This window comes from Trichechus manatus, unplaced genomic scaffold (assembly GCF_000243295.1).
Source record: "Trichechus manatus latirostris isolate Lorelei unplaced genomic scaffold, TriManLat1.0 scaffold00003, whole genome shotgun sequence".
NCBI lineage: Eukaryota > Metazoa > Chordata > Mammalia > Sirenia > Trichechidae > Trichechus > Trichechus manatus.
This window is the reverse complement of record NW_004443939.1, coordinates 11,224,529-11,248,306: the sequence shown is the minus strand read 5'-3', so window position 1 is coordinate 11,248,306 and position 23,778 is coordinate 11,224,529. Positions and strand designations below refer to the sequence as shown.

At 40.4% G+C, this 23,778-nt stretch overlaps 1 protein-coding gene across 2 annotated transcripts in view; it reads right to left on the bottom strand.

Annotated features, from left to right (window-relative positions):
- The window catches only part of CACHD1 (cache domain containing 1), a 275,041-nt gene that overhangs the window by 36,658 nt on the left and 214,605 nt on the right, over positions 1 to 23,778 (bottom strand). For both annotated transcript variants that reach the window (XM_004369017.3, XM_012555422.1), the window contains 5 exons: positions 19,223 to 19,372; positions 13,388 to 13,621; positions 7,220 to 7,369; positions 6,288 to 6,411; positions 5,388 to 5,505 (listed from right to left, as the gene is read on the bottom strand). In XM_004369017.3, the coding sequence (XP_004369074.2) occupies positions 5,388 to 5,505; positions 6,288 to 6,411; positions 7,220 to 7,369; positions 13,388 to 13,621; positions 19,223 to 19,372 (776 nt within the window). The remainder of the gene's footprint in view (positions 1 to 5,387; positions 5,506 to 6,287; positions 6,412 to 7,219; positions 7,370 to 13,387; positions 13,622 to 19,222; positions 19,373 to 23,778) is intronic.

Genomic DNA, 23,778 nt, shown 5'->3' with positions numbered 1-23,778 from the left:
CTATTTCCTCTCTTCCCATCTCAAACAATCATCCTTTGGAGTTTATGCTTTCTGTGCTACATGTTCCAAAGAACCAAAACACAAAAACCCTGCCAGAATGACCGAGGTATAATTTTAAAATTAGATCTGTTCTGTAGAGAAAAATAAAATATACCCTAAGCATCTAAAAGCAGTACTTCATAAATAGTCCTTAGGTGGAAAGGGAAACAGATTTTAATGTAGGCCTTTCTATTGTGTTCTTGCGTAGCACAAGTGGTCCATGAGCTCAGCTGCTCATCAAAAGCCTGGTTGTTCAAGTCTACCCAGAGGTCACTCAGAAGAAAAGCCTAGCAATCCACTTCTAAAAATTCAGTCATTGAAAACCCTATGGAGCACAGATCTACTCTGACACACATGGTGTCACCATGAGTCAGAACTGAGTTGATGACAGTGGGTTTAGTTTGGATTTTTTACTGTGTTCTTAACTGAAAAAAGTCTCTGCATTAAGGAAGTATGATGTCCCTAAAAGGGCTCTCCATGGGTAGAGAAAAATTCTTTTCTGCTGCTTGCATATCTGATCTGTGTCTTGAAGTGAGCCATGCTGTGATGGTTAAGGTGGTGTGTCAACTTGGCTGGGCCATGATTCTCAGTGGTTTGGCAGTTACATAATGATGTAGTTTGACAATTATGTAACAATGTGATTTGGCAGTTATGTAACAATGTCATCATCCTCCATGATGTGATCTGATGTGATCAGTCAGTTATAAGGGGTTTCCATGGGAATGTGGCCTGCATCCAATAAATATATATGGACATTCTGGCAAAGCTTGCTTGCTTGCTCTATATCTTGCATCTGGCTGATCATCATCTGACCTCCAGACCTTGGGACCTGAGCCAATGGCCTGCCGTACTGTCTACTGATCTTGGGATTCGTCAGCCTCCACAGTCTGTGAGCCAGTAGCCTGCTGTCTCACCTGCTGTTCTTGGATTCATCAGTCCCTACAGCTACCTGAGTCAGAAGCCTCCAGCCTGACGTCTGACCCACGGACTTGGGATTTGCCAGCCTCTACAACCTTGTGAGCCATTTCCTTGAGATAAATCTCTCTCTCTCTCTCTCTCTATATATATATGCTTACTAGTTTTGCTTCTTTAGAGAACCCAGGCTAAGACACATGCCTGTGTAACATGGGAACATTCAAATATCTTCTGATAGTTAATACTTCCGTCTGTCACAGCATACAGCCTCCTCAAGTGCTCAGAGATGGACCTGAGTTAAACAGTGACAGATTAATCTCTTAAAGCTGCAGACATAATCTCTCTAGTTATACTCGTTGCCATCAAGTCAATTCTGATTCATAGTGACCCTATAGGACAGTAGAACTGCCCTATAGGGTTTCCAAGGAGCGGCTGGTGGATTTGAACTGCTGACCTTTTGGTTAGTGGCTGAGCTCTTAACAACTGTGTCACCAGGGCCCCTCTCTAGTTATATTTAAATTAATTCTGTGAGATAATCCATCAGTACCTGTCAAATCTATTGATGTTAAATGGTTTAGTCAATTATTCTCAGCATAAACTAAATTTATTTGGATTATATTCAGTAGAAGAATCCATTTACTCCATCAGACTAGATGGTATCTACTTCCCCTTCTCCTCCCAAAAGTAATTAAAGAGAGCTCAAAAACATTTACTCTTCATGCTGGGTAACCAGGTGAGCCTTTTAAATTTCAATCTTGTTATTTATTACCTCCTTAATTGTTGACTTAATAGTGAACTGCCTGATAATTTCAGAACTCTGAGAAAGCTAACACTTCCACCTGAAGTGACTACATGATTGCATCTGTGGTGAAATGAGTTCCTTTATGTAGCCTTTTTTCTTGGTTCTTTGGAAAAACAGCTTGAGAGATTTTTCTCCTAAACCATGAGGAGTCACCTTTGCCCTAGTTTTCCCTTCAGAGGGTTTGTTACATTTGTCCAGGTGGATTGACATTTCCTGGGTAAGCTGTAAACAATTTGAGGTTTGAAACTTTTTGTCTGGCCTTGGGCTACAGCCTGCCCTGTGATTGGTATGCACCTTGTAGGGATTGGTCAATAGACTACGCAAATGAAGTATCTGTGGCCTACCGGAAGGGGATTGGTCAGTTCATGACCCTGGTTGGGAGGGCCGTGCCTGGAAATTGACAAGGATTTTGTGTATATATGCAGCCAACCCCATAGAAGTTTTTCAGACAGGAAGCAGGAAGAAGCAGAATGGAGAAAATGCGAGAGAGAAACAGAGAGAGAGAGAAGGCAAGCAACCTCCTAAAAAAGCTGTAACACGGGTCAAGGGTTGTAACACTGGGGCTGTGACACTGAAGACAGCGAGAGGCCCTGAAGGGGCCCAGTGGCAGAGCTAGCAACTGTAGGCTTGTAAGGGGCCCTGCGACAGAGTCGGTGGTGACAGACGGCAGGACCAAGAGGAGCTTGTCCTGAGGGGGCTAAGAGGAGGTCTGCACGGCTAAGAGAGGGGCCTGCTTGCTTGCACAGCTGAGAGGAGCTGAGAGAGCTGTCTCGTACTAAAGAAGGGAGGGATGTACTCTCCTCTTTGGGGAAGCTTTCCAGACTTCACCTGTATACTTCCTGATCCTGAGTTGTAGCCTGTTGATCCCGATCCCAAACTGTACTCTGTTACTTCCTTAATAAACGTGTAACTGTAAGTATGGTCTGTGAGTTCTGTGTGGCCATTGCAATGGATTATCGAAACTAGAAGAGAAGTAGAGAGTACTGTAGGAGGGATGGCTGGTGTTAGACTGGTAAAAAAGGTTGGAGGGTGGAGGTATGTCTGACCTCCACCTCATGGGAAGAAGCTTTGGGCTGATTCTGGTCATTATCCTCCCTGAAGTTAGACAGGTTCTGATGCTACTACCACTACCACAGTTTTAGAGCGTTGAACTTGGCTATGAAGAGAGACCAGAATTTACCAATGTCACTGAAATACGACTCTAAGAAGAGAATATTTCTTTCCAAACTGCTGACATTGGGTTTATTTACTGTACAAAGAAGGTCTTACAAATACGTACATTTCTTTCTTTCTCTTTTTAGTGCCAATAATTATTAATGCAGATAATTGAGCTGCTTTCAATCAGGATGTGCTGGAGGCAAAAAAATCTTCATTTTGAATATAAGCATCTATTTTCAATTAAGAAATTTGGTGTCTGGGCCACCCTTTCAGATGTGAAAATTAAGCAATTCATCTTTATTAAAGAAAGAAGAAGAAAAAATATATATGTAAGGGCAGATAGTATAATCATCCTCAAAAAAATTCTGAAAATGATCTGGGCCAGAGAATTTCAAACTAGACTTTGACTTTCCTCAAATTTGTATTTTCAAAGAATAATATCCCAATACAATTAGGCTTGTAAACATAAGTTTATCAAATGGTTTCATCATTATTTTGTTTGCTTCAGTGTCTGTTTTAGTAAATGCTATGCCATAATGGTGCTTGAAGAACTAAACAAGAAAGTTGGAGAAAGGCATGCTGGCTACTCCTGATTCCTCTCATTCCTATCCCAGTCACAGGCTCTGCACTGAGTTGTTTCTTGAATTGTCTGTATCTACCACTAGGCTGGATGCTCTATGAAGGCAGAAAGTATTGCTCTTGTTCATCCTTTCAGCCCATAGTAAATGTTCAATAAGTAGTTCTTAAGGGGATGAATAAGTGGGTCCATTTGGAGGCAACAAGTTAAACACCAGATACTGCCATCCAAGGGAATCTCAAGTGATTGCATTTTAAGTTCAGTGATTAAAATGTCATGATAAAAATGAAAGTCTTCGTTCTTTCTAGTCAGTTAGAGTATTTAAGGCCCCATGATGACATTGTTATGCTATGCTGAGAAGGGAGAGTAGGGGAGAAAAACATAGGTAACATGGACAGCATGTGCTAGATTCTATTTTTACATGATTTTTGAGGCCCATACCTGAATGAGGCTGGAAAAAGAAAACTGAGGTGGGTGGGTGCTACAAGTTATGGCTAAGTTGTCAATCTGCTCATGCTGAATACGAATAACCCAAGTTCTAATCTAAAATTTCTTTTTCTTGGAGAATGACATTAGAAGGGATTTACGCTTTTAAACTTCAATTCCCAACTTCCACAATCTGAGTTTTAAAATGATAAAAATTGGATATAATTTAAGATCCCTGGGTGCTGCATATGGTTTGCTAACCTTGGCTGCTAACCAAAGGTTGGCAGTTCGAATCCACCAGTGGTGGTGTAGAAGAAAGGCCTGGCAATCTACTTCTGTAAGATTACAGCCATTGAAAACTTTGTGGAGTGCAGTCCTACTGTGACACATGTGGGGTTGCCATGAGTTGGAATCAGCTTGATGGCAACTAGTTTGTTTTGTTTTGGTTCTGGACATAATCTAAATGCACAATAAGGAAATTATGGGCCATCTGTTCAGTGCAATACCAGACACCCATAAAGATATTTATGTCTGTATGCATATAAAAATTTTCTGGAAATTGATCAAAATGGTTACTTCTGGGGAAACTGAGGTCAAAAGCAAGAGAGAGGGAAGGACACACAGTCCTCCATTAGTATCCATAGGGGATTGGTGCTAGGAACCCTCACAGATACCAAAATCGGGGATGCTCAAGTCATTTATATAAAATGGCATGTATTTGCAAATAACCCCCCCACGCCCTTCCATATACTTTAAATTATCTTCAGATTACTTATAATACCTAATACAATGTAAATGCTGTGTAAATAGCTGTTTAATCACAATTGAAGATTTGCTCTGGAAGGTAGCCTTTTTCTTCTCTCAGTTTCTTGAGCTCTTCTGGGAACGCTGATGCTGCCGATTCACCCGTGATCTTGAAGTTGTTGAGGCTGTAGCACTTTACAGAGCTAGCCAGCCATTCCTTACTAGCCTTCAACTCCTTCCTCTCCCTCTTCTCACCCACTCACATTTAGCCTTTGAGGTACTGCTTTGACCGCTTCATTTGCTTTTTAGGAGCCATTTATTCACAGAAACAGGGTACACACAAGTAGTGAACAAATTAGACACGAGGGGGAACAACGCTCTAACAACCAGTGCTAAAGAGACACTGAAGTTCTGAAAAATGGCGGGAGGCTACGCCCATGCCCCGCCCAATAATTTCAATCCGCGGTTGGTTGAATCCGTGGATGCGGCATTTGCGGATATAGATTGCCAATGATATTTTACTTTTATGTGGCTTGATTTATTAATCATGAACATTGTCTTATAAACAACAAACAAAAAATTATAAAACATCTGTGGAATTGCTTATTTTTCCAATCAGTTTTAAAACTGATAGTGACATAATCAGCGCAAGGTTTCCCAAAAATCTCCGCATGAAGAGCACTGCACCATGTAGCCCCCCAGGCAAAGGAGACTCCCCTCACTCACCATCTTCCAGGCGTAGCTAACGTTGTAGGCCTCCTTTCCGGTTTCCCTCAGCTTGTTTATGTGCCAAGACAGGGATGAGTTCACAGGGACTGCGATAATCTGGCTGCCCAGAGGGAGGCTGCGTTGGCGAATAGAATTAAATACTTGAGGCAAAAGGTAAAATTAAGCACTTAATTAAAGCAGGGAAGAAGCTGTGAATCAATGACCACCTCCTGATTTTGAAAGCGATGAAGCTCATCACTTTGGAAAGAGATAATATGCAGTTTTCAATTTCCTAAATGCATTATGTCACTCAGCACTAAAAAATTCCTTAGTCTCTATACTTGCCCCTGAATTCTAATTCTTTCCAGAGACTAACTTGTTTCAAACCATTCAGTCACCAATTTTCTACCAATGACCTCAGACACCCGTTTCTCTATAGCTTATGCTTTGCCAAAATAATGTATCATTGTTGAAAAAAATCCAATTTGGTCTTTAACTCAAGAGAAAACGTTGTATATGATTGTACTGTCAACCTGAAACTGACACTCTTGCCAAGTTATAATTTTAGCTTGCAATAGCCTGGTCCTCAGCTTCACCTTTTATTTTGCCAACACTTTTCAATTTGGTATAATTGGAATATTTTTAAAAAATGAGATAGGTCTGATTTTACAATTAAAATCATAAAAATAGAATTTTAAGATTTCTACCCCCAAATAACAGTTCTGAGAAACTGGATATGTTACACAAAGTAAACAAAATCTTGGCTTTTTCCTTATGGAAAAATTATTGCATATTCTTTTGATAATATTAACAACTTATAGACATGGTTTTTATCCTCTAGTGAACACTTACATTTGACCTCAGTGGGTCCTATTCCCAGAGAAAAATAAAATACTATGACCCTCACCTTTTCCTTACCTTAGGATATTTTGCCGAACCAATTCAAATTTGGGGATATTTTCATAATGTATGATGTCAGTATGCAGTGGGGGTTCTGATAGTAAATATGGCCTGGTAAGAGATGGATGCATAAGTGTATACCCTGAAATAAGAAAACAAAAAATGCATGCTATGGGAAACACGTCGCAGGAAGTGGTGACTCTAATGAAAGTGCCTATCACTGGTTTGAAACGTGGGATTGGATGGCTGCCCAGTGCTCGACTTCTCAGTATGAACTTTACCAGTCCAATAAAAACTGACCTTGTTTTACGTGTGCTTGCATAAACCTCCGAAAGTGTAGAAAGACTCCTTAAATTATCTAACCTTTGTCTAATCAAGAATATTTTCGAAGTGCCGGTCTTATGGTTTTCGTTTTATAAGCATTCTACCACATAAACCTTTATGCCAATAAATTGAAAGATAACAATATAGACAACAAATGGCCCAAAGGATCACATTCTACCTGTCATTCAATCCTTAAGTCTACTTTCCTGATGTTAAAAATAACTCTTACCTATCCCTCAACATGGAAGCCCTGGTGGCGTAGTGGTTAAGAGCTATGGCTGTTAACCAAAAGGTCAGAAGTTTGAATCCACCAGGTGCTCCTTGGAAACCAAATGGGGCAGTTCTACTCTGTCCTATAGGGTCGCTATGAGTCGGAACTGACTCATCGGCAATGGGTTTGGTTTTTTGGATTATCCCTCAACACAGCAGAGACAAATGCATAATTTTTTGATTCTTTCTGCCATCATTATTTTGTTCCACTACAACTGAGCAGTCCTAGTCACACTGTTTTTCTTTAAATACTATCATTTTCCCACTTTATTTATTAGTATCAGAATGTCCATAGATATTTTCTTTATCTTGCTAAAGAAACCATTCTTTCTTATGATTAATTTTTATGAGATTACCTTTGTCATCTATGAGAAAAGTATAGGAAGCCAAAGAGTCTTGGTAATATGTCACATCTTCAAGAATATAAGCCAGGTTCACGTCCACACCTACAATACCCAAAAGCAGGTTTCCAAAATAACAGGGCTTACTCACAGTCATTATCAAACCTATGGGTTAGAAAAAACAAAACCAAAAAAATAAAATCCAACAATTGATCTCTACTCATCTAGAACAAAAGAGAAAGAAGGGAAGCAAAGACTCAAGAGAACAAAGTAGTCTACAGGACTAATAGTTGACACAAACCTGGCCTCATCTACCCTGAGACCAAAAGAACTAGGTGGTGCCTGGCTACCACTACTGACCATTCTGAACAGGGGCACTATAGAACGGGAGAGAAATGTGGAAGAGAATTCAAATTCTTAAGAAGTCCGACTTACCAGACCTGTTGATACTACAGGACTTCCCGAGACTATTGCACTGAGATATGCTTCAAACCTTTAACTGAAATTATACCTTGAGGTCATCTTTTAGCTAAATAACAGATTGGTTCATAAAATAAAGAGTATAACCTGTGAGTAATAAGCTTTTTTAGTTAAGAAAAATAACCTACAGGAGAACAAATGGTCAAAAATTACTCCAAAGCAAAGATGAGAGGTAAGGGGGCAGGGAAACTAGAGTACTAGAAATGGTACAGCCAGAACGGAATGAATGAGAATGATGACACATTGTGAAAAATGTAGCTAATATCACTGAATAATTTGTGTAGAACGTGTTAAATGGGAACCTGAATTGCTGTGTAAACTTTCATCGTAAACACAATACAATATTAATTTAAAAAAAAAAAAAAATCCCCCAAAACCCAGGGAATATCAGAGAAAGCATTGGCCAAAGAGTGGGACTATGCACTAGTGAATCATGAAGACTAATATCACCCATCTCAGTTTTGCTTGGAACAAAGTTTCCTACGTGATGCAGTAACCAACCAACGCCTTTGCAGATGGCATAATAAGCCAGTTAGAGTGCACTACAGATCCTTCCGCAGGTGAAAGATCCGAGTTAATTTAAATGGAGGCAATTCGTCTATTTTCCACTATTTTTTTCACCTAAAAGGACATGACATTCCAGATAAGTACAACACATTAGCAGTACAAAATACATCATTCAGTTTCCTCAAGTGAGGAGATTCAGCTGAATTTGAAAGACCACTGGACAAGTGATCTGAAAATCTGGGATCTAGCTCAGTTATGCCCCTTATGTATATACGACCTTGGACATGGCCTCTCTGAGCCTTGGCTTCTACATCTGTTTGCAGGACACAATTGTGACTGCTTTATTGGTTTCTAGCGGTTGTTAGATGAAAAGAGATTATGGATAAAGCCATGATTATAATGTATAATTTTTTTTAAATAATGCAGCCGTCCAAAAAAAAAAAAACAGGAAAGATGACAAGAAAAACTTAGAAAGGTACAGAATCTTAATATCTGACCACACAGGACTTGAGTATCTGAAGGAGATACTAACTTTCCAAAGGAATGCATTTTTGGACACTTAGGCCAAGAGACTGCAATCTATTATGTAAAGGGTCAAAGAATATTTTGAGTTTTGTGGGCCACATACAGTTTCTTTTGCATATTCTTCATCTTCTTTTTTTTTAATAGCCCTTTAAAAACAAAACAAAACAAAACAAAAACCATTTTCAGCTAACGGGCTACACAAGAACAATATAATAACCATGGAAAGGGAGAAGGAAAATGTGCAGAAAGAGAGCGTGATGGTGGGTCACTGCACTGCTGAGCATCAGGACCCCTGCATTCTACTGCCGGCTGGGCCACTGAGTTGGCTAGGTTATGATAACTCTCTGAATGAGTCGTATCATGTGCCACAAAGAGGAGCTGAGATAAATGATCTCTATGATCCTTAACAAGTCTATTTTAAAACATTTTAAAATAATACATATTTTAGAGAGTTTTAAAAACATATTTTGGATGAGAATTTTGCTCAGGTCTTCCTGGATGAATGGGTTGTAGGTGTCCGGAGCGGCACTGTGAGGGCCAAAACGGAGACAGAGGTCACAATCTGTATACCACATGCCCTTATGCTTTAGTCTAAGATTAAAGTCATTTCCACAGAGCAGTAAAGTACAACAGAAATACTTTGTCACTGAAATGCATGTTCATTTAAAATTTCTATTATCCTCTGGGTATATACAGAACAAAGCCTTAAAAAAGAAACACAGTCTTACTTTTCAGTTATTAACTCTGACAGAAGACTTCATCCCATTATGGCAAATAAACTACAGTCAGCTCTTGCTACACTAAAAAAAAAAAAATCCCCAAATGCACTCACTATTTTAACTAAATGCACATGTTGCTGTTGTTAGGTGCCATCGAACTGGTTCCGATTCATAGCAACCCTATGTACAACAGAACAAAACACTGGCCAGTCCTGAGCAATCCTCTCAATCATGGTTATCGCTGAGCCCATTGTTGCAGCCACCATGTCAATTCATGTCGTTCAGGGTATTCCTCTTGTTCAGCAACCCTTTACTTTACGGAGCATGATGTCCTTCTCCAGGGACTGATCCCTCCTGGTAACATGTCCAAAGTATGTGAGACGTAATCTCGTCATCCTTACTTCTAAGGAGCATTCTGGTTGTGCTTCTTCCAAGACAGATTTGTTTGTTCTTTTGGCAGTACATGGTATATTCAATATTCTTCACCAACACCGTAATTCAAAGGTGTTAATTCTTCTTCGGTCTTCCTTATTCATTGTCCAGCTTTCGCATGCATATGGGGCGATTGAAATCACCATGGCTTGCGTCAGGCGCACCTTAGTCTTCAAGGTGACATCTTTCTCTTTTGCAGCAGATTTGCTCAATGCAACGAGTCTTCTGATTTCTTGACTGTTGCTTCTACGGGTGTTGATTGTGGATCCAAGCAAAATGAAATCCTTGACAACTTTTTTTTCTCTGTTTTTCATTATGTTGCTTATTGGTCCAGTTGTGAGGATTTTTGTTTTATTTATGTTGAAGTGTAATTCATACTGGAGGCTGTAGTCTTTGATCTTGATCAATAAGCACTTCAAGTCCTCTTCACTTTCAGCAAGCAACGTTGTGTCATCTGCATAACGCAGGTTGTTAATGAGTCTTCCTCCAGTCCTGACGCCCTGTTCTTCTTCATATACTCCAGCTTCTCAGATTATTTGCTCAGCATACAGACTGAATAAGTATGGTGAAAGTATACAACCCTGACACACACCTTTCCTGACTTTATATCCCCTTGTTCTGCTAGAATGACTGCCTCTTGATTCATGTACAGGTTCCTCATGAGCACAATTAAGTGTTCTGGAATTCCCATTCGTCACAATGTTATCCATAATTTGTTATGATCCACACAGTCAAATGCGTTTGCATAGTCAATAAAACACAGATAGACACCTTTCTGGTATTCTCTGTTTTCAGCCATGATTCATCTGGTATCAGCAATGATATCCCTTGTTCCACGTCCTCTCTGAATCTGGCTTGAATTTCTGGCAGTTCCCTGTGGATGTACTGCTACAGCCCCTTTTGAATGATCTTCAGCAGAATTTTACTTGCGTGTGATATTAATGATACTGATCGATACTTTTCTCATTTGGTTGGATCACCTTTCTTGGAAACAGGCATAAATGCGTATCTCTTACAGTTGGTTGGCCAGGTAGCCGTCTTCCAAATTTCTTGGCATAGACGAGTGAGCACCTCCAGCTCTGCATCTGTCTCAGTTGATATTCTGTCAATTCCTGGAGCTTTGTTTTTCGCCAGTGCCTTCAGTGCAGCTTGTACTTCTTCCTTCAGTACCATGGGTTCTTTATCATATGCTAACTCCTGAAATGGGTGATCACTGAGTAATTCTTTTTGTACAGTGACTCTGTATATTCCTTCCAACTTGTTTTGATGTTTCTTGCACCATTTATATTTTTTCTCATAGAATCCTTTAATATTTCAACCCGAGGCTTGAATTTTTCCTTCAGTTCTTTCATCTTGAGAAATGCTGAGCGTGTTCTTCCTTTTGGTTTTCTGACTTCAGGTCTTTGCACATTTCATTATAATACTTTACTTTGTCTTCCTGAGCTGCCCTTTGAAATCTTCTGTTCAGCTCTTTTACTTCACCATTCAAGAGCAAGTTTCAGAGTCTCTTCTGACACCCATTTTGGCCTTTTCTTTCTTTGTAATGACCTCTTGCTTTCTTCATGTATGGTGTCCTTGATGTCATTTCACAATTTGTCTGGTCTTTGATCATTAGTTTTCAATGTGTTAAATTATTTCCTGAGATGGTCTCTAAATTCAGGTGGGATATACTCAAGGTTGTGTTTCGGCTCTGATTAGACTTGCTCTAATTTTCTTCAGCTTTGACTTGAAATTGCATAGGAGTAATTGATGGTCTGTTCCACAGTCAGCCTCTGGCCTTGTTCTGACTGATGCTATTGAGCTTCTCCATCATCTCTTTCCACAGATGTAGTCAATTTGATTCCTGTGTATTCTGTCTGGTGAGGTTCACATGTATAGTCGGTGTTTATGTTGTTGAAGAAAGGTATTTGCAATGAAGAAGTTGTTGGTCTTGCAAAACTCTATCATGTGACCTCTGGTGTCGTTTCTATCACCAACGCCATATTTTCCAACTACCAATCCTTCTTTGTTTCCAACGTTCACATTTCAATCACCAGTAATGATCAATGCATCCTGATTGCATGTTTGATCAATTTCAGACAGTAGAAGTTAGTAAAAATCTTCAATTTCTCATCTTTGGCCTTAGTGGTTGGTGTGTAAATTTGAATAATAGTTGTATTAACTGGTCTTCCTTGTAGGTGTATGGATATTATCCTATCACTGACAGAGCTGTATTTCAGGACAGATTTTGAAATGTTCTTTTTGACAATGAATGCCACGCCATTCCTCTTCAGTTTGTCATTCCTGGCGTAGTAGACTATATGATTGTTCAATTCAAAATGGCCCTTATGAGTCCATTTCAGCTCATAATGCATAGGACATTAATGTCTATGTGTTCCATTTCATTTTTGATGATTTCCAATTTTCCTAGATTCAGACTTTATATATTCCACTTTCCTATCATTAATGGATGTTTGCAGCTGAATCTCTCATTTTGAGTTGTGGCACAGGAGCAAATGAAGGTCCTGAAAGCTTGACTCCATTTACATCATTAAGGTCGACTCAACTTTGAGGAGGCAGCTCTTCCCCAGTCATCTTTTGAGTGCCTTCCAACCTGATGGGCTCATCTTCCGGCACTATATCAGACAATGTTCTGTTGCTACTCATAAGGTTTTCACTGGCTAATTTTTTCAGAAGTAGACTGCCAGGTCCTTCTTCCTAGTCTGTCTTAGTCTGGAAGCTTAGCTGAAACCGTTCAACATGGGTGAACCTGCTGATATTTGAAATACTGGTGGCATAGCTTCCAGCATCACAACAACATGCAACCTACCACGGTATTACAAACTGACAGACACATGGGGCACTTTTGATTATTATTAATAATAATTATTATTAATTATCCTAAAATGTGATAGGATAATTAGTAATTATTATTAGGTGGTATGCCAGCCACTAGTAAGTCTTACATATATTATCTAATCCTCCTAATAACCTGAAAGGTTTAATACCCATATTACAGATGAACAAACAGAATATTAATGGGATTAAATAATTTACCAAGGAGAACAACTTAAGTTGCAGAGTGGGATTTGAAAGTCTATCAGATACGAAACCTATGCTTTTGGACTACACCATGTTGCCTTGCCTTTGAGGCTAAATCCTAAGGCACTTCTGACATTTACTTACCAACTCCTACGCAAAGCTGGCTTTTAGTCCCAGTTCACTAACTTTTGGGTATTGGGGAATCTCCTCAAAGCCTCCACAGAAGATACACCCATTACGTCTACCAAGGCTGGGATGATGAGGAAGAAATAGGGCTGGGGATTTCTTGTCTAGATCATACTGCTACAGGACAGATGTCAGGGGGCTTCGCAACCCTCTGACCCAGAGAAAGGGATGTCCACAGCCTTGAACTGCCTTGCATGTTCACTTGCAAATGATGAACAACATCTAAACATTACTGTCTTGCTGAACTCATGCCCATTTCTATCTGTCCATTTCTTTTCTTCTCCTTTTAGTAGGAAATTTTTTCCAAACTCACCATCTCCCATCTCATCAGAGAAGGGGAGGCTAAAGACAGCTTCGTCAATCATCCGGTTGGGAAGGTTTGTATAGAACCTGCCAACGGTGGTCTCCAGATTACTCAGCTGGTTCAGCACCATCATGCTGCCTTTAATCACAGGCAAGCATGTCCGGTCCGGCACACCATATTTCCCTGAGTTCTGTTCAGCTAGATCTCTCAGAAAAGCCAGCTCTTTCAAACCAGTCACTCCATCTGAAATTGAAAGCCAAGAGAAGATAATGTAAAGCAAACTAGTCTATAACCATAACATACTGTGCGATTTAGATCTAACAAAGGCATGGATGAGGTCTTCGCAGGGAAAATATGGGCTCAGGATGCAGATACTGGCTCCTGCTGACGGACAAAGACGGAGACATGGTCTTTCCTCAAATGATCAAGAGGGCAAAGGAATTCTTCCAAAGGCAATGATGAAAACCTTGTAAGTCAATAAAAGAGCCCCGTTCACTATGTAATTGTTCTCCCCTAAAAGTTTAATTATAAAATGTAAATTATTTTTCTGCATTTAATATTTGAAAGCACAGGTAATGATTAAGAAATCTGCATTGAATTTAAATTAGTAGAAGTTGTAAGATCTTTAAAGGTTAGAGGTTTACCATTTCATGTGTCACCTCTATGCCTGTAAAACACTTTCCAAAGTCTCATGAAACTGAATGAAAGGAATTATGAATTGCATTTAGTGATACCCCAAGCCTTGCTTCGCTAAGCTCATTTTAATTACAATGTTTCCATGCTTGATATTGTTAGGATAATACTGGATTTAATTTATTTAATGTATATTTTTTTACTTTTAGAGGGTTTTAAAAACTGTAAAAAGATTCAGGCATAGTGATGTACTGTTCTACAACATTTGTAATCTACAGCACAAAAGTAAATTTAATAAACTTTTTTTTTCCTTAAAGTTTGCTATTGTTGGAACACAGTCAAAGGATTACTAACTGATCACACATGGGTACCACTGTAAACAAATTCAAATGATTTCAGTCAGCACTGAGATTCTACCAATAAGTTTAAAACAGCTTTTGCCTCATGTTCTTGGTGATTTCCACAGCAAACATGAGCTGTTCAGTAATTTAAAAAAACCTGAAGCTTTCACAGCTCACCTACTGTATATGTCTTCATCATTTCTAAGTAGGGAGTGTATATACTTCTTGCTTTGCACGTCCATTTCTAAAGATGTGGCAGAAATGGATTTTTTTTTTTGTTTGTAAAAAATTACATTAAAATAACTTGGTTTTACTCCACTCATGCAGTACTAAAGGAAAGGTAAAAAATACCTGAGCCAAATTAAGTCATAATCAGATAATTGTTCTCTTTGATTCTCACAGAGCAGACATGGGGGAGAGTGTGTGTTCTCCAGAGTAAAGGACAAACACAAAAAGCATGACTGATCCCTGATCTTATACCGTTGAGAGATGCACAGAGGCAAATGGTAAAAGGAGACAATTTAAGATAATAAATACATGTTCTTCCTTTGTCATGTATTGCTTGGCTTTCTCAAAATGTAAAAGAAAAGTGACAAAGACTAGAACATCTGCTAGGCAAAAGGAACAGTGTGGGACGGACGGTTATCAAGGATGGGATATTTTGTGTCACTCCATCATAAAAGGTTAAGCAGTGTCTTAGTCATCTAGTGCTGTTATAACAGAAATACCACAAGTTGATGGCTTTAACAAAGAGAAATTTATTCTCTCACAGTCTAGAAGGCTACAAGTCCAAACTCAGGGCATCAGTTCCATTGGAAGGCTTTCTTTCTCTGTTGGTTCTGGAGGAAGGTCCTTGTCATCAATCTTCCCCTGGTCAAGAAGCTTCTCAGGCGCAGGGACCCCGGGTGCAAAGTATGTGCTCTGCTCCTGGTGCTTTCTTGGTAGTATGAGGTACCCAGCTCTCAGCTTGCTTTCCTTTTATCTCTTGTAAGATAAAAGGCCGTGCAGGCCACACCCCAGGGAAACTCCCTTTACATTGGATCAGGGATGTGACCTTAGTAAGGGTGTTACAATCCCACCCTAATCCTCTTTAACATAAAATTACAATCACAAAATGGAGGACAACCACACAATACTGGGAATCATGGTCCAGTCAAATTGATACACATTTTTTTTTGGGAGGGGGGAGATATAATTCAATTCATGACAAGCAGGGTGGCAATCAATAGGGTGACAGACTAGTAAGTGTGTTGGGTTGTTCTACTGGCAATGTAATCATGCTGAGAACTACATTTCCCAGAATTCCCTTCCCTTATGCTCCCAGGTTAAAGTTGGCCAAAAGGGAAGTGGTGCGAGAATTGGGAGGCAAAGTGAAAGATGGTGAGAGACAAGCACAGAGATACTGAGGATTCCAGTTTGTCCCACTTTTTCCTGCTCCGTGTTCAGCTCTTTCCCAACTGCCAACTTGCTCACCAATAGCAACCCCTAGTTCACCCCTGATGCTTCCTTGAGAACTCACAGAGGCAGCAGCCATGGAGAACCAACAACTCTCCACAGGTTCTATATCAGGCCTCCTAAATGGTCTTTACTCTCACAGCTTGATGTTCCTAGTTTCCAGACCTCCCTGCAAGCTCTGACTTGTTCACCCATGCTAGAGCTGGTTACTAAACTTCCTCTGAATTGCCTTTTTTTTGACCTTTACTTCCCCAGCCTCTCCCACAATTGCATATAGTCTAATTCTGATAATAAATTTTCTATTCTGAAATTCTCATGGTAGTTCTACTTCTCTACTTCAACGGTGACTGATAATATAAGGGAATTAGTCTGCACTAGTGAACAATGCTCAGAATGGCATTTGGAGAGACAGAAATCTGGCAATGCATATCTGGCTAGCTTACGGGAGAAAGAGAAGAGATAAGGATGGTTAGCAGGAATAACTGGAGGTTTTAAAGTATGGAATTATCAGGGACTCAGCAAGTGCACAAGAGACTCTGGCAGGAGGATTTAGAACCAGTGACAGAATGAGAAATAGCAAGCAAGGAGGCTTCTTTACTTGGGATCTGCCTGGGCAGACATTCAAATCTAATGGAAAGGAAGCGATCACTTCCTCTCGTTTTCCTTGCTACTTGACTATAGTATTTAACTCACCTGCCTTGTCTTCTTTGTCTTCCTTTATAAGGATCTTGAAGATAGGGACTTGGTTGAATAACGATCTAAATCCCCAGTACGCTAAGAACAGCAAGCTGAACGTTGTGAGTGCTCAATAAATTTCATTCCCCGCCTTTCTTTCTTCCCTCCCCTCTTTCTTTCTTCCTTCTCTCTTTCCCCCTCCTTATGAGTGAAAGAAGCAGGAGTGAAAGAAATGATAGGAGAATAGAGCAACAGCCAACCAGAGATAACACGCAAGGACATGCACTCTAGGCAAACACAGGCCATCGTAGCTGTGCTCAGCCCTAAGAGTTCAGAATACAAAGAAAAATAAGACACAATTTATGCCTGAGAAGTTCACATTCTTGTGTAAAGTGAAGGGAGAACAATACGTAAATACTGCAGTTTAGTATAATGGGAGGCATGCTGCAGAGAAGAAAACACAAGATGCTGGGAACACAGATCCTGAACAAGGGAGCTGGCCCTGGACCAGAACTGGTGGAGAGAGCCTCTACCTCTGAGCTGTACTGTCTGAGACAGGTTATCACACAAGCTTTCATCCTTTCACTCAACTGGCTTTGAGGGCCTATTATTTACCAGGTACTGGAGCCCTGATGGCGCAGCGGTAAAGAGCTCAGCTGCTAACCAAAAGGTCCGGCAGTTCGAATCAACCAGCTGCTCCTCCGAAACCCTATAGGGCAGTTCTACTCTGTCCTATAGGGTCAGTGTGAGTTGGAATAGACTCGACAGCAATGGGTTTGGTTTCGTTTTTGGTGTTAAGAACAAAGAAGCCCTGGTAGTGCAGTGGTTAAAGCGGTCAGCTGCTAACCAAAAGGTCAGTGGTTCAAACCCACTGGCCACTCCATGGGAGAAAGATGTGGCAGTCTGCTTCCATAAAGATTCACAGCCTTGGATACCCTATAGCATCACTATGAGTTAGAATCAACTCAATGGCAACGTGTTTTTACGGGTGCTAAGAACACGGAGCCCTGGTGGGGCAGTGGTTAAGTGATCAGCTGCTAACCCAAAAGTCAGAGGTTCAAACCCACCAGCTGCTCTGTGTGAGAAAGATGTGGCAGTCTGCTTCCCTAAAGATTTATAGCCTTGGAAACCCTATGGAGCAGTCCTATAAGGTTCCTATGAGTTCTACTTTGTCCTATAAGGTTGCTATGAGTCGGAATTGATTCAATAATAACGGGTCTGGTTTTTTGGTTTGGTGCTAACAACTTTGAACGTGTCATATTTTGCTCATTATCCCAAAAACCCTATGAGGAAGATTTTATTATTCTCATTTTACAGATGAAACTGATGACTACAGAGATTATGTAATTTGCCAAAAGCCACTCAGCTAGTAAAAGCAGACTGGAACTCAGGACCACTGGACATCAGAGTCTATTTTCTTCCAGATATCACCCACAAAACACTGGGAAAAGAAACATCTTGGCCAAAGCACAGATTGCTGGGCCCCACACATAAGAGGGTCTGAATAAGAATCTAAGAGCAGAGCCTTGGAACCTGCATTTTAAAAAATTTCTCAGGTGATCCTTACATAGCACATTAAAATGTGAGGACCACCGTCCCTAATACCATACAGTTCTCCATAGAAATTTGGAAGCAGAGAAATTTAATTAAAAGTCCATAGGTTGGAAGGGTAGTTGAATCAACATACTATCTCTTAAAAACAAGAGCAGATGGCCACCTTGAATACTGAGGGTAAGAGGCCTGAAGACGAAGATACCGTAGAAGAAAAGCAAGGCATTAAAAGGTGGGAAGAGACAACAGAACAGAGAGGCTAGAAAATTGGATGTATTCAGTCTAGAGGGCAGGGTGAATAGTGAAAGGGAAAAAAAATCGAGTATTTCCTTCAATTTGTCAGTTTACTCAATAAGCCCTTTCACGTACACTGTCTCACTTAACAGCAACAAAATCAACTGTTGTTGTGTGCCGTCAAGTCCATCCCGACTCATAGTGACCCTATAGGACACAGTAGAACTGCTTACCCCCCTCTGCCAGGGTTTCCTAGGCTGTAATCTTTACAGGAGCAGATCACCAGGTCTTTCTCCAGTAGAGTCACGGGGTGGGTTCAAACTGCCGACCTCTCGGTTAGCAGCCGAGCACCTAACCATTACGCCACCAGGGCTCCATAAAATCAACTGCCACCAGGGTGTTTTCTAGTCATTAGGGCTAATCCTCACAACAACCCTAGGAAGTAGCTCTTCTTATCTCCGTTTTATAGCTAAGGAAGTTGAGGCAGAGAAAGTGGCAAGGAAGCAGGCTCAAGATGGTGATTTTGTAGGGAAAAGTGAAATTCATAGTCTTGGATATACATACGGAAGAATGTAGGCCAGTGGTTTGGCTGCAGCTTAAACAAATGAGAAAAATTAATAACCTCCATGAAGCATCAAAACCTTAGATAATCTAAGAATGTGATGGAGAGCTGATAAAGATGGAGCCATACAAAATTCTTTGCAAGACCACCCAGCTGGAGAAGGTTTAGAAATAAGCAGTTGGTTGGAGAGAGTTAAAGAGAAAGGGACATCCGAATGCGTGCCTTGAATCCCAACATCAGCTACAGAAACAGATACATGGAAAGGAATTGGCTTGGTTGCCTCTCTCTCTACACTTCATCAAAGCACATCCTTACGGTTCTTTTTTATAAAAAAGCATCATACACTTAGAGGAAAACTTTCATCTGAAAGAAAAATCTCTAAACACTACCTACCGTTCATGAGGGCATAGGTGAGAATCATTACAGAGTTGTTTAAAAAGCTATTTTCTTCATTGATGACACGGAGGGTAGCCTTTTTATCTTCCTCTGAAGAGTCCTTTGATGTAATGCCAGCTGACAGGTAAATTATGACCATGTCTGTATCTAAACAAAAACATACAAATTGAATGTTACCTTTGGATTCTGGCTAAAGGCGGTAGTTCAGTTTCTGTTTCATTTCCCCTGGACTATTCCATCTCGAGGACCTGCTCAGCCCACTGTTTCTAGCCCTTCCTAGTTGATGCTGTGGCTTTCATCTCTCAGCTTCTGCTTCTCTTCCATCTGCCCTTTGTAGACAATGAGGCCACGTTTATCCTGTACCAGGTAAAGCCGTGTTCCTAATAAATTTACCAGATAAAAGAAGATGATTTCCTCTAGGTACCCACGGTTGTGGTTATTTAACAACTCTAAATGGGAATCTTTCCTGCTTTCTGAAATGGAGGGTTCAGAACATGATTTAACCTTTCTGCAGTGTTATGCATTGAATTGTGTCCCTCCAAAATATGTGTTGGAGTCTTGACCCCTACACTTGTGGGTAACATTGAAAATAGAATTTCCTTTGTTATCTTAATGAGGCCACATCAGTAGAGTGTGACCTAAATCTAATCACTTTTGAGTGATATTAAGAGCAGCATTGTTACGCAGAGACAAAACCAAAACCAAACCCACGGCTGCCAAGTCGATTGCAACCCATAGTGACTCATAAACAAGCACAGATAAGGGAAAGAAAGATGTCACAGGGAGATCGCCAAGGAACTGAGGAATGCTAGAGAAGCAGAGACAAGGATTTTTGCCGAAAGCCGACAAAGGGCCCTCCCCTAGAGCTAATGCCCTGAATTGGACTTCAAGCCTGCTAAACTGTGAGAAAATAAATTTCTGTTTGATAAAGCCACCCAATTGTGGTATTTCTGTTACAGCAGCACTAACAAATGAAGACACTCAGTGACTCAGGATCATCACTATGGACATACATTTTGGGGAGACCTGGAAACCCTATGGGGCAGTTCTACTCTGTCCTATAGGGTTGCTATGAGTTGGAATTGATTAAATGGCATTGAGTTTGGTTTTGGGTTTTGGAGGCTTTAAAATGTGGTTGTTCTAGGGGCTCTTGAGACATGTAAGGATACTTGCTCCTACGCTAAGTATCTCTAGATATATTTTCGTTTTTTAAAACTAATTGGTATAGATGAGTAACAACACGGACATTGGAGCCAGGTTGCTGTATCCCAGCTCTGCTACTTACAAGCTGTGTCTGGGTAATGTAGGCAAATTCCTTAACTTCTCTACATCTAAATTTCCTTGTCTATAAAATGGAGATAATGATTGCATTTACTTCGTAGGGTTGTTGTGAGGGCTTATCGGTTAATTTAAGAAAAGAGTTTAAGTAAAGGAGTGATTGGTAAACGGAGGGTGAAAGAGAAAACAAGGAACCTCAACACACACACAGCCACAAAACAAAATCCTCCTGTTGGTCTGAAGTAGCACCCATGACTCAAGATTAAAACCACTCTCCCAATAGAGCTAGTGGGTGGAGTAACTGAGATGTATTTTTAGCTCACTGTGAAGAAATTTCTGCCAAGTGGACCTACCAAAAAATAAAAGTGGTGATATATACCGCTAGAGATACATAAGCAGAGGCTGAATAACCACTTTAATAGAGGGAGGAAAGGTAAGAGAGCCACTCTTTTTACATTATCTTTTTTATCTGAGATTATTTCTAGGATCACTAAGAGTCGGAATCAACTCGATGGCAATATGTTTTGGTTTCATACAGATGTTTATCTCTTTATTGAGTCATAAATCTTTATGTTCAATATGTTATGTGCTCTTTTCTTCAGGTTCCTATTTTTGTCATTCATTTGATGGTTGCTTTATAATTACTATGGTAGGCAACCTCCAAGTTAGCCTCCCAGGGATCCCACTTCCTGGCATTCATTCCTTGTGCAGTTGCCTCCCCATGATGTGGGCTGGATTCAGTGACTCATTTCTAGTGACTAGAATGCTGCAGAGGTGATGGCATGTCAAGGCCAAGACTAGGTTACAAAAACACTGTAGCTGCCTCCTTGAAGGCTGTCTCACTCTGAGGAAGCCCAGCTAGCATGTTGTGAGCTGTCCTGTGGAGATGCAAGGAACTAAGGCTCTCAGATCTAAGTCTGCAAGCCACCACGTGAGTGAGGTTGGAAGTAGCTCCACCATAGTTGAACTCTGAGATGATGGCAGCCCTGGCAAACAGTGTGACTGCAACCTCATGAGAGACCTTAAACCAAAGGCACTCCACTATGCTGACCTACAAGGACTGTGAGATGATAACTTAGTTGTTGTTTTAAGCCACTAAGTTTTGCGGGTAATTTGTTACACAGCCATAGATAATAATACACTTACCTTGTAAAAAATTACCCTAACAATGATGAAGATACAATGCTTGAATTTCAGTTTGTAAATTCCCATTTTAGACTTTGATGTATTCTTTACTATGCAAAATTGAGTACCGGCAGTCCCCGGAGTACAAACAAGTTCCGTTCCTCAATCTGTCTTTTTTAAAACTTTTTTTCCCCCATACAAAAATTTATACATACATTGCTACGTGACCCTAATTGCTCTCCCCATACTGTAACAGCACACTCCTCCTTTCCACCTCTAATTCCCATGTCCATCAACCAGCTCCTAGGCCTCTCTGCCTTCCCATCTCACCTCCGGACAGAAGCTGCCTGTTTAGTCTCTTGTATTTACTTGAGCTAAGATCCTCAAAGTATCACTTTATGTCCCACAGTCCAGTCCAATCCCTGTCTCAAGAGTTGGCCTCAGGAATGGTTTTAGTTCTGGGTTGACAGAGTCCTGGGGCCATGCTTTCTGGGGTTCCTCCAGTCTCAGTCACATCATTAAGTCTGGTCTTCTTACTAGAATTTGAGTTCTGCATCCCACCTTTCTCCTGCTCCATCAGGGACTCTCTGTTGTGTTCCCTGATAGGGCGGTCATTGGTGGTAGCCTGGCACCATCTAGTTCTTCTGGTCTCGGGCTGATGAAGTCTCTGGTTTATGTGGCCCTTCCTATCTCTTGGGCTAATACTTTCCTTGTGTCTTTGGTGTTCTTCATTCTCCTTTACTCCGGGTGGTTGGGACCAGTTGATGCATCTTAGATGGCCGCTTGCAAGCTTTTAAGACCCCCAGATGCCACTCACCAAAGTAGGATGCAGAACATTTTCTTAATAAGCTTTGTTATACCAATTGACCTAGATGTCCCCTGAAAGCATGGTCCCCAAACCCCTACCCCTGCTACTCTGTCCCTCAAAGTGTTTGATTGTATTCAGGAAACTTCTTAGCTTTGGTTTAGTCCAGTTGTGCTGATTTCCCCTGTAGTGTGTGCTGTTCTTCCCTTCACCTCAGATAATTCTTATCTACCATCTAGTTGGTAAATAACCCTTGCCCTCCTTCCCCACCATCGTTACCATCAAACAATGTTTTCTTCTGTCTTTAAATATTTTCTTGATTTCTAATAATAGTGGTCTTATATAATATTTGTCCTTCTGTGACTGACTAAATTCACTTAGTGTAATGACCTCCAGCTTCCTCCATGTTATAAGATATTTCACGGATCCATCATTGTTCTTTATTGCATAGTATTCCATTGTGTGGATATACCATAATTTGTTTATCCATTTGTCCGCTGATGGGCACCTAGGTTGTTTCCATCTTTTTGCTATTGTGAACAGTGCTGCAATGAACTTGGGTGTGCATGTATCTATTTGTCTGACGGCTCTTATTTCTCTAGCATATATTCCAAGGAGCGGGATAGCTGGATCGTATGGTACTTCTATTTCTAGCTTTTTAAGGAAGTGCCAAATCGATTTCCAAAGTGGTTGAACAATTTTACATTCCCACCAAAGGTGTATAAGTGTTCCAGTCTCTCCCCAGCCTCTCTAGAATTTTGTGATTTTTGGATTAATGCCAGCCTTGTTGGGATGAGATGATATCTCACTGTAGTTTTGATCTGCATCTCTCTAAGGGCTAATGATTGTAAGCATTTCTTCATGTGTCTGTTAGCTGCCTGAATATCTTCTTGGGTGAAGTGCCTGTTCATATACTTTGCCCATTTTTTAATTGGGTTATTTGTCTTTTTGTTGTTGAGGTTTTTCAGTATCTTGTAGATTTTAGAGATTAGACGCTGATCCGATTTGTCATAGCCAAAATTTTTTTCCCAGTCTGTAGGTTGTCTTCTGACTCTTTTGGTGAAGTCTTTTGATGAGTGTAAGTGTTTGATTTTTGGGGGCTCCCAGTTATCTAGTCTCTCTTCCAGTGCTTGTGCATTGTTACTTATGGTTTGTATGGTGTTTATGCCGTGTATTAGGCTCCTGGCATTGTCTCGATTTTTTCTTCCAAGATCTTTATTGTTTTTGGTTTTATATTTAAGTTTTTGATCCATTTTGAGTTACTTTTTGTGCATGGTGTGAGGTATGGGTCTTGTTTCAGTTTTTTGCAGATGGATATTGAGTTATGCCAGCACCATTTATTAAA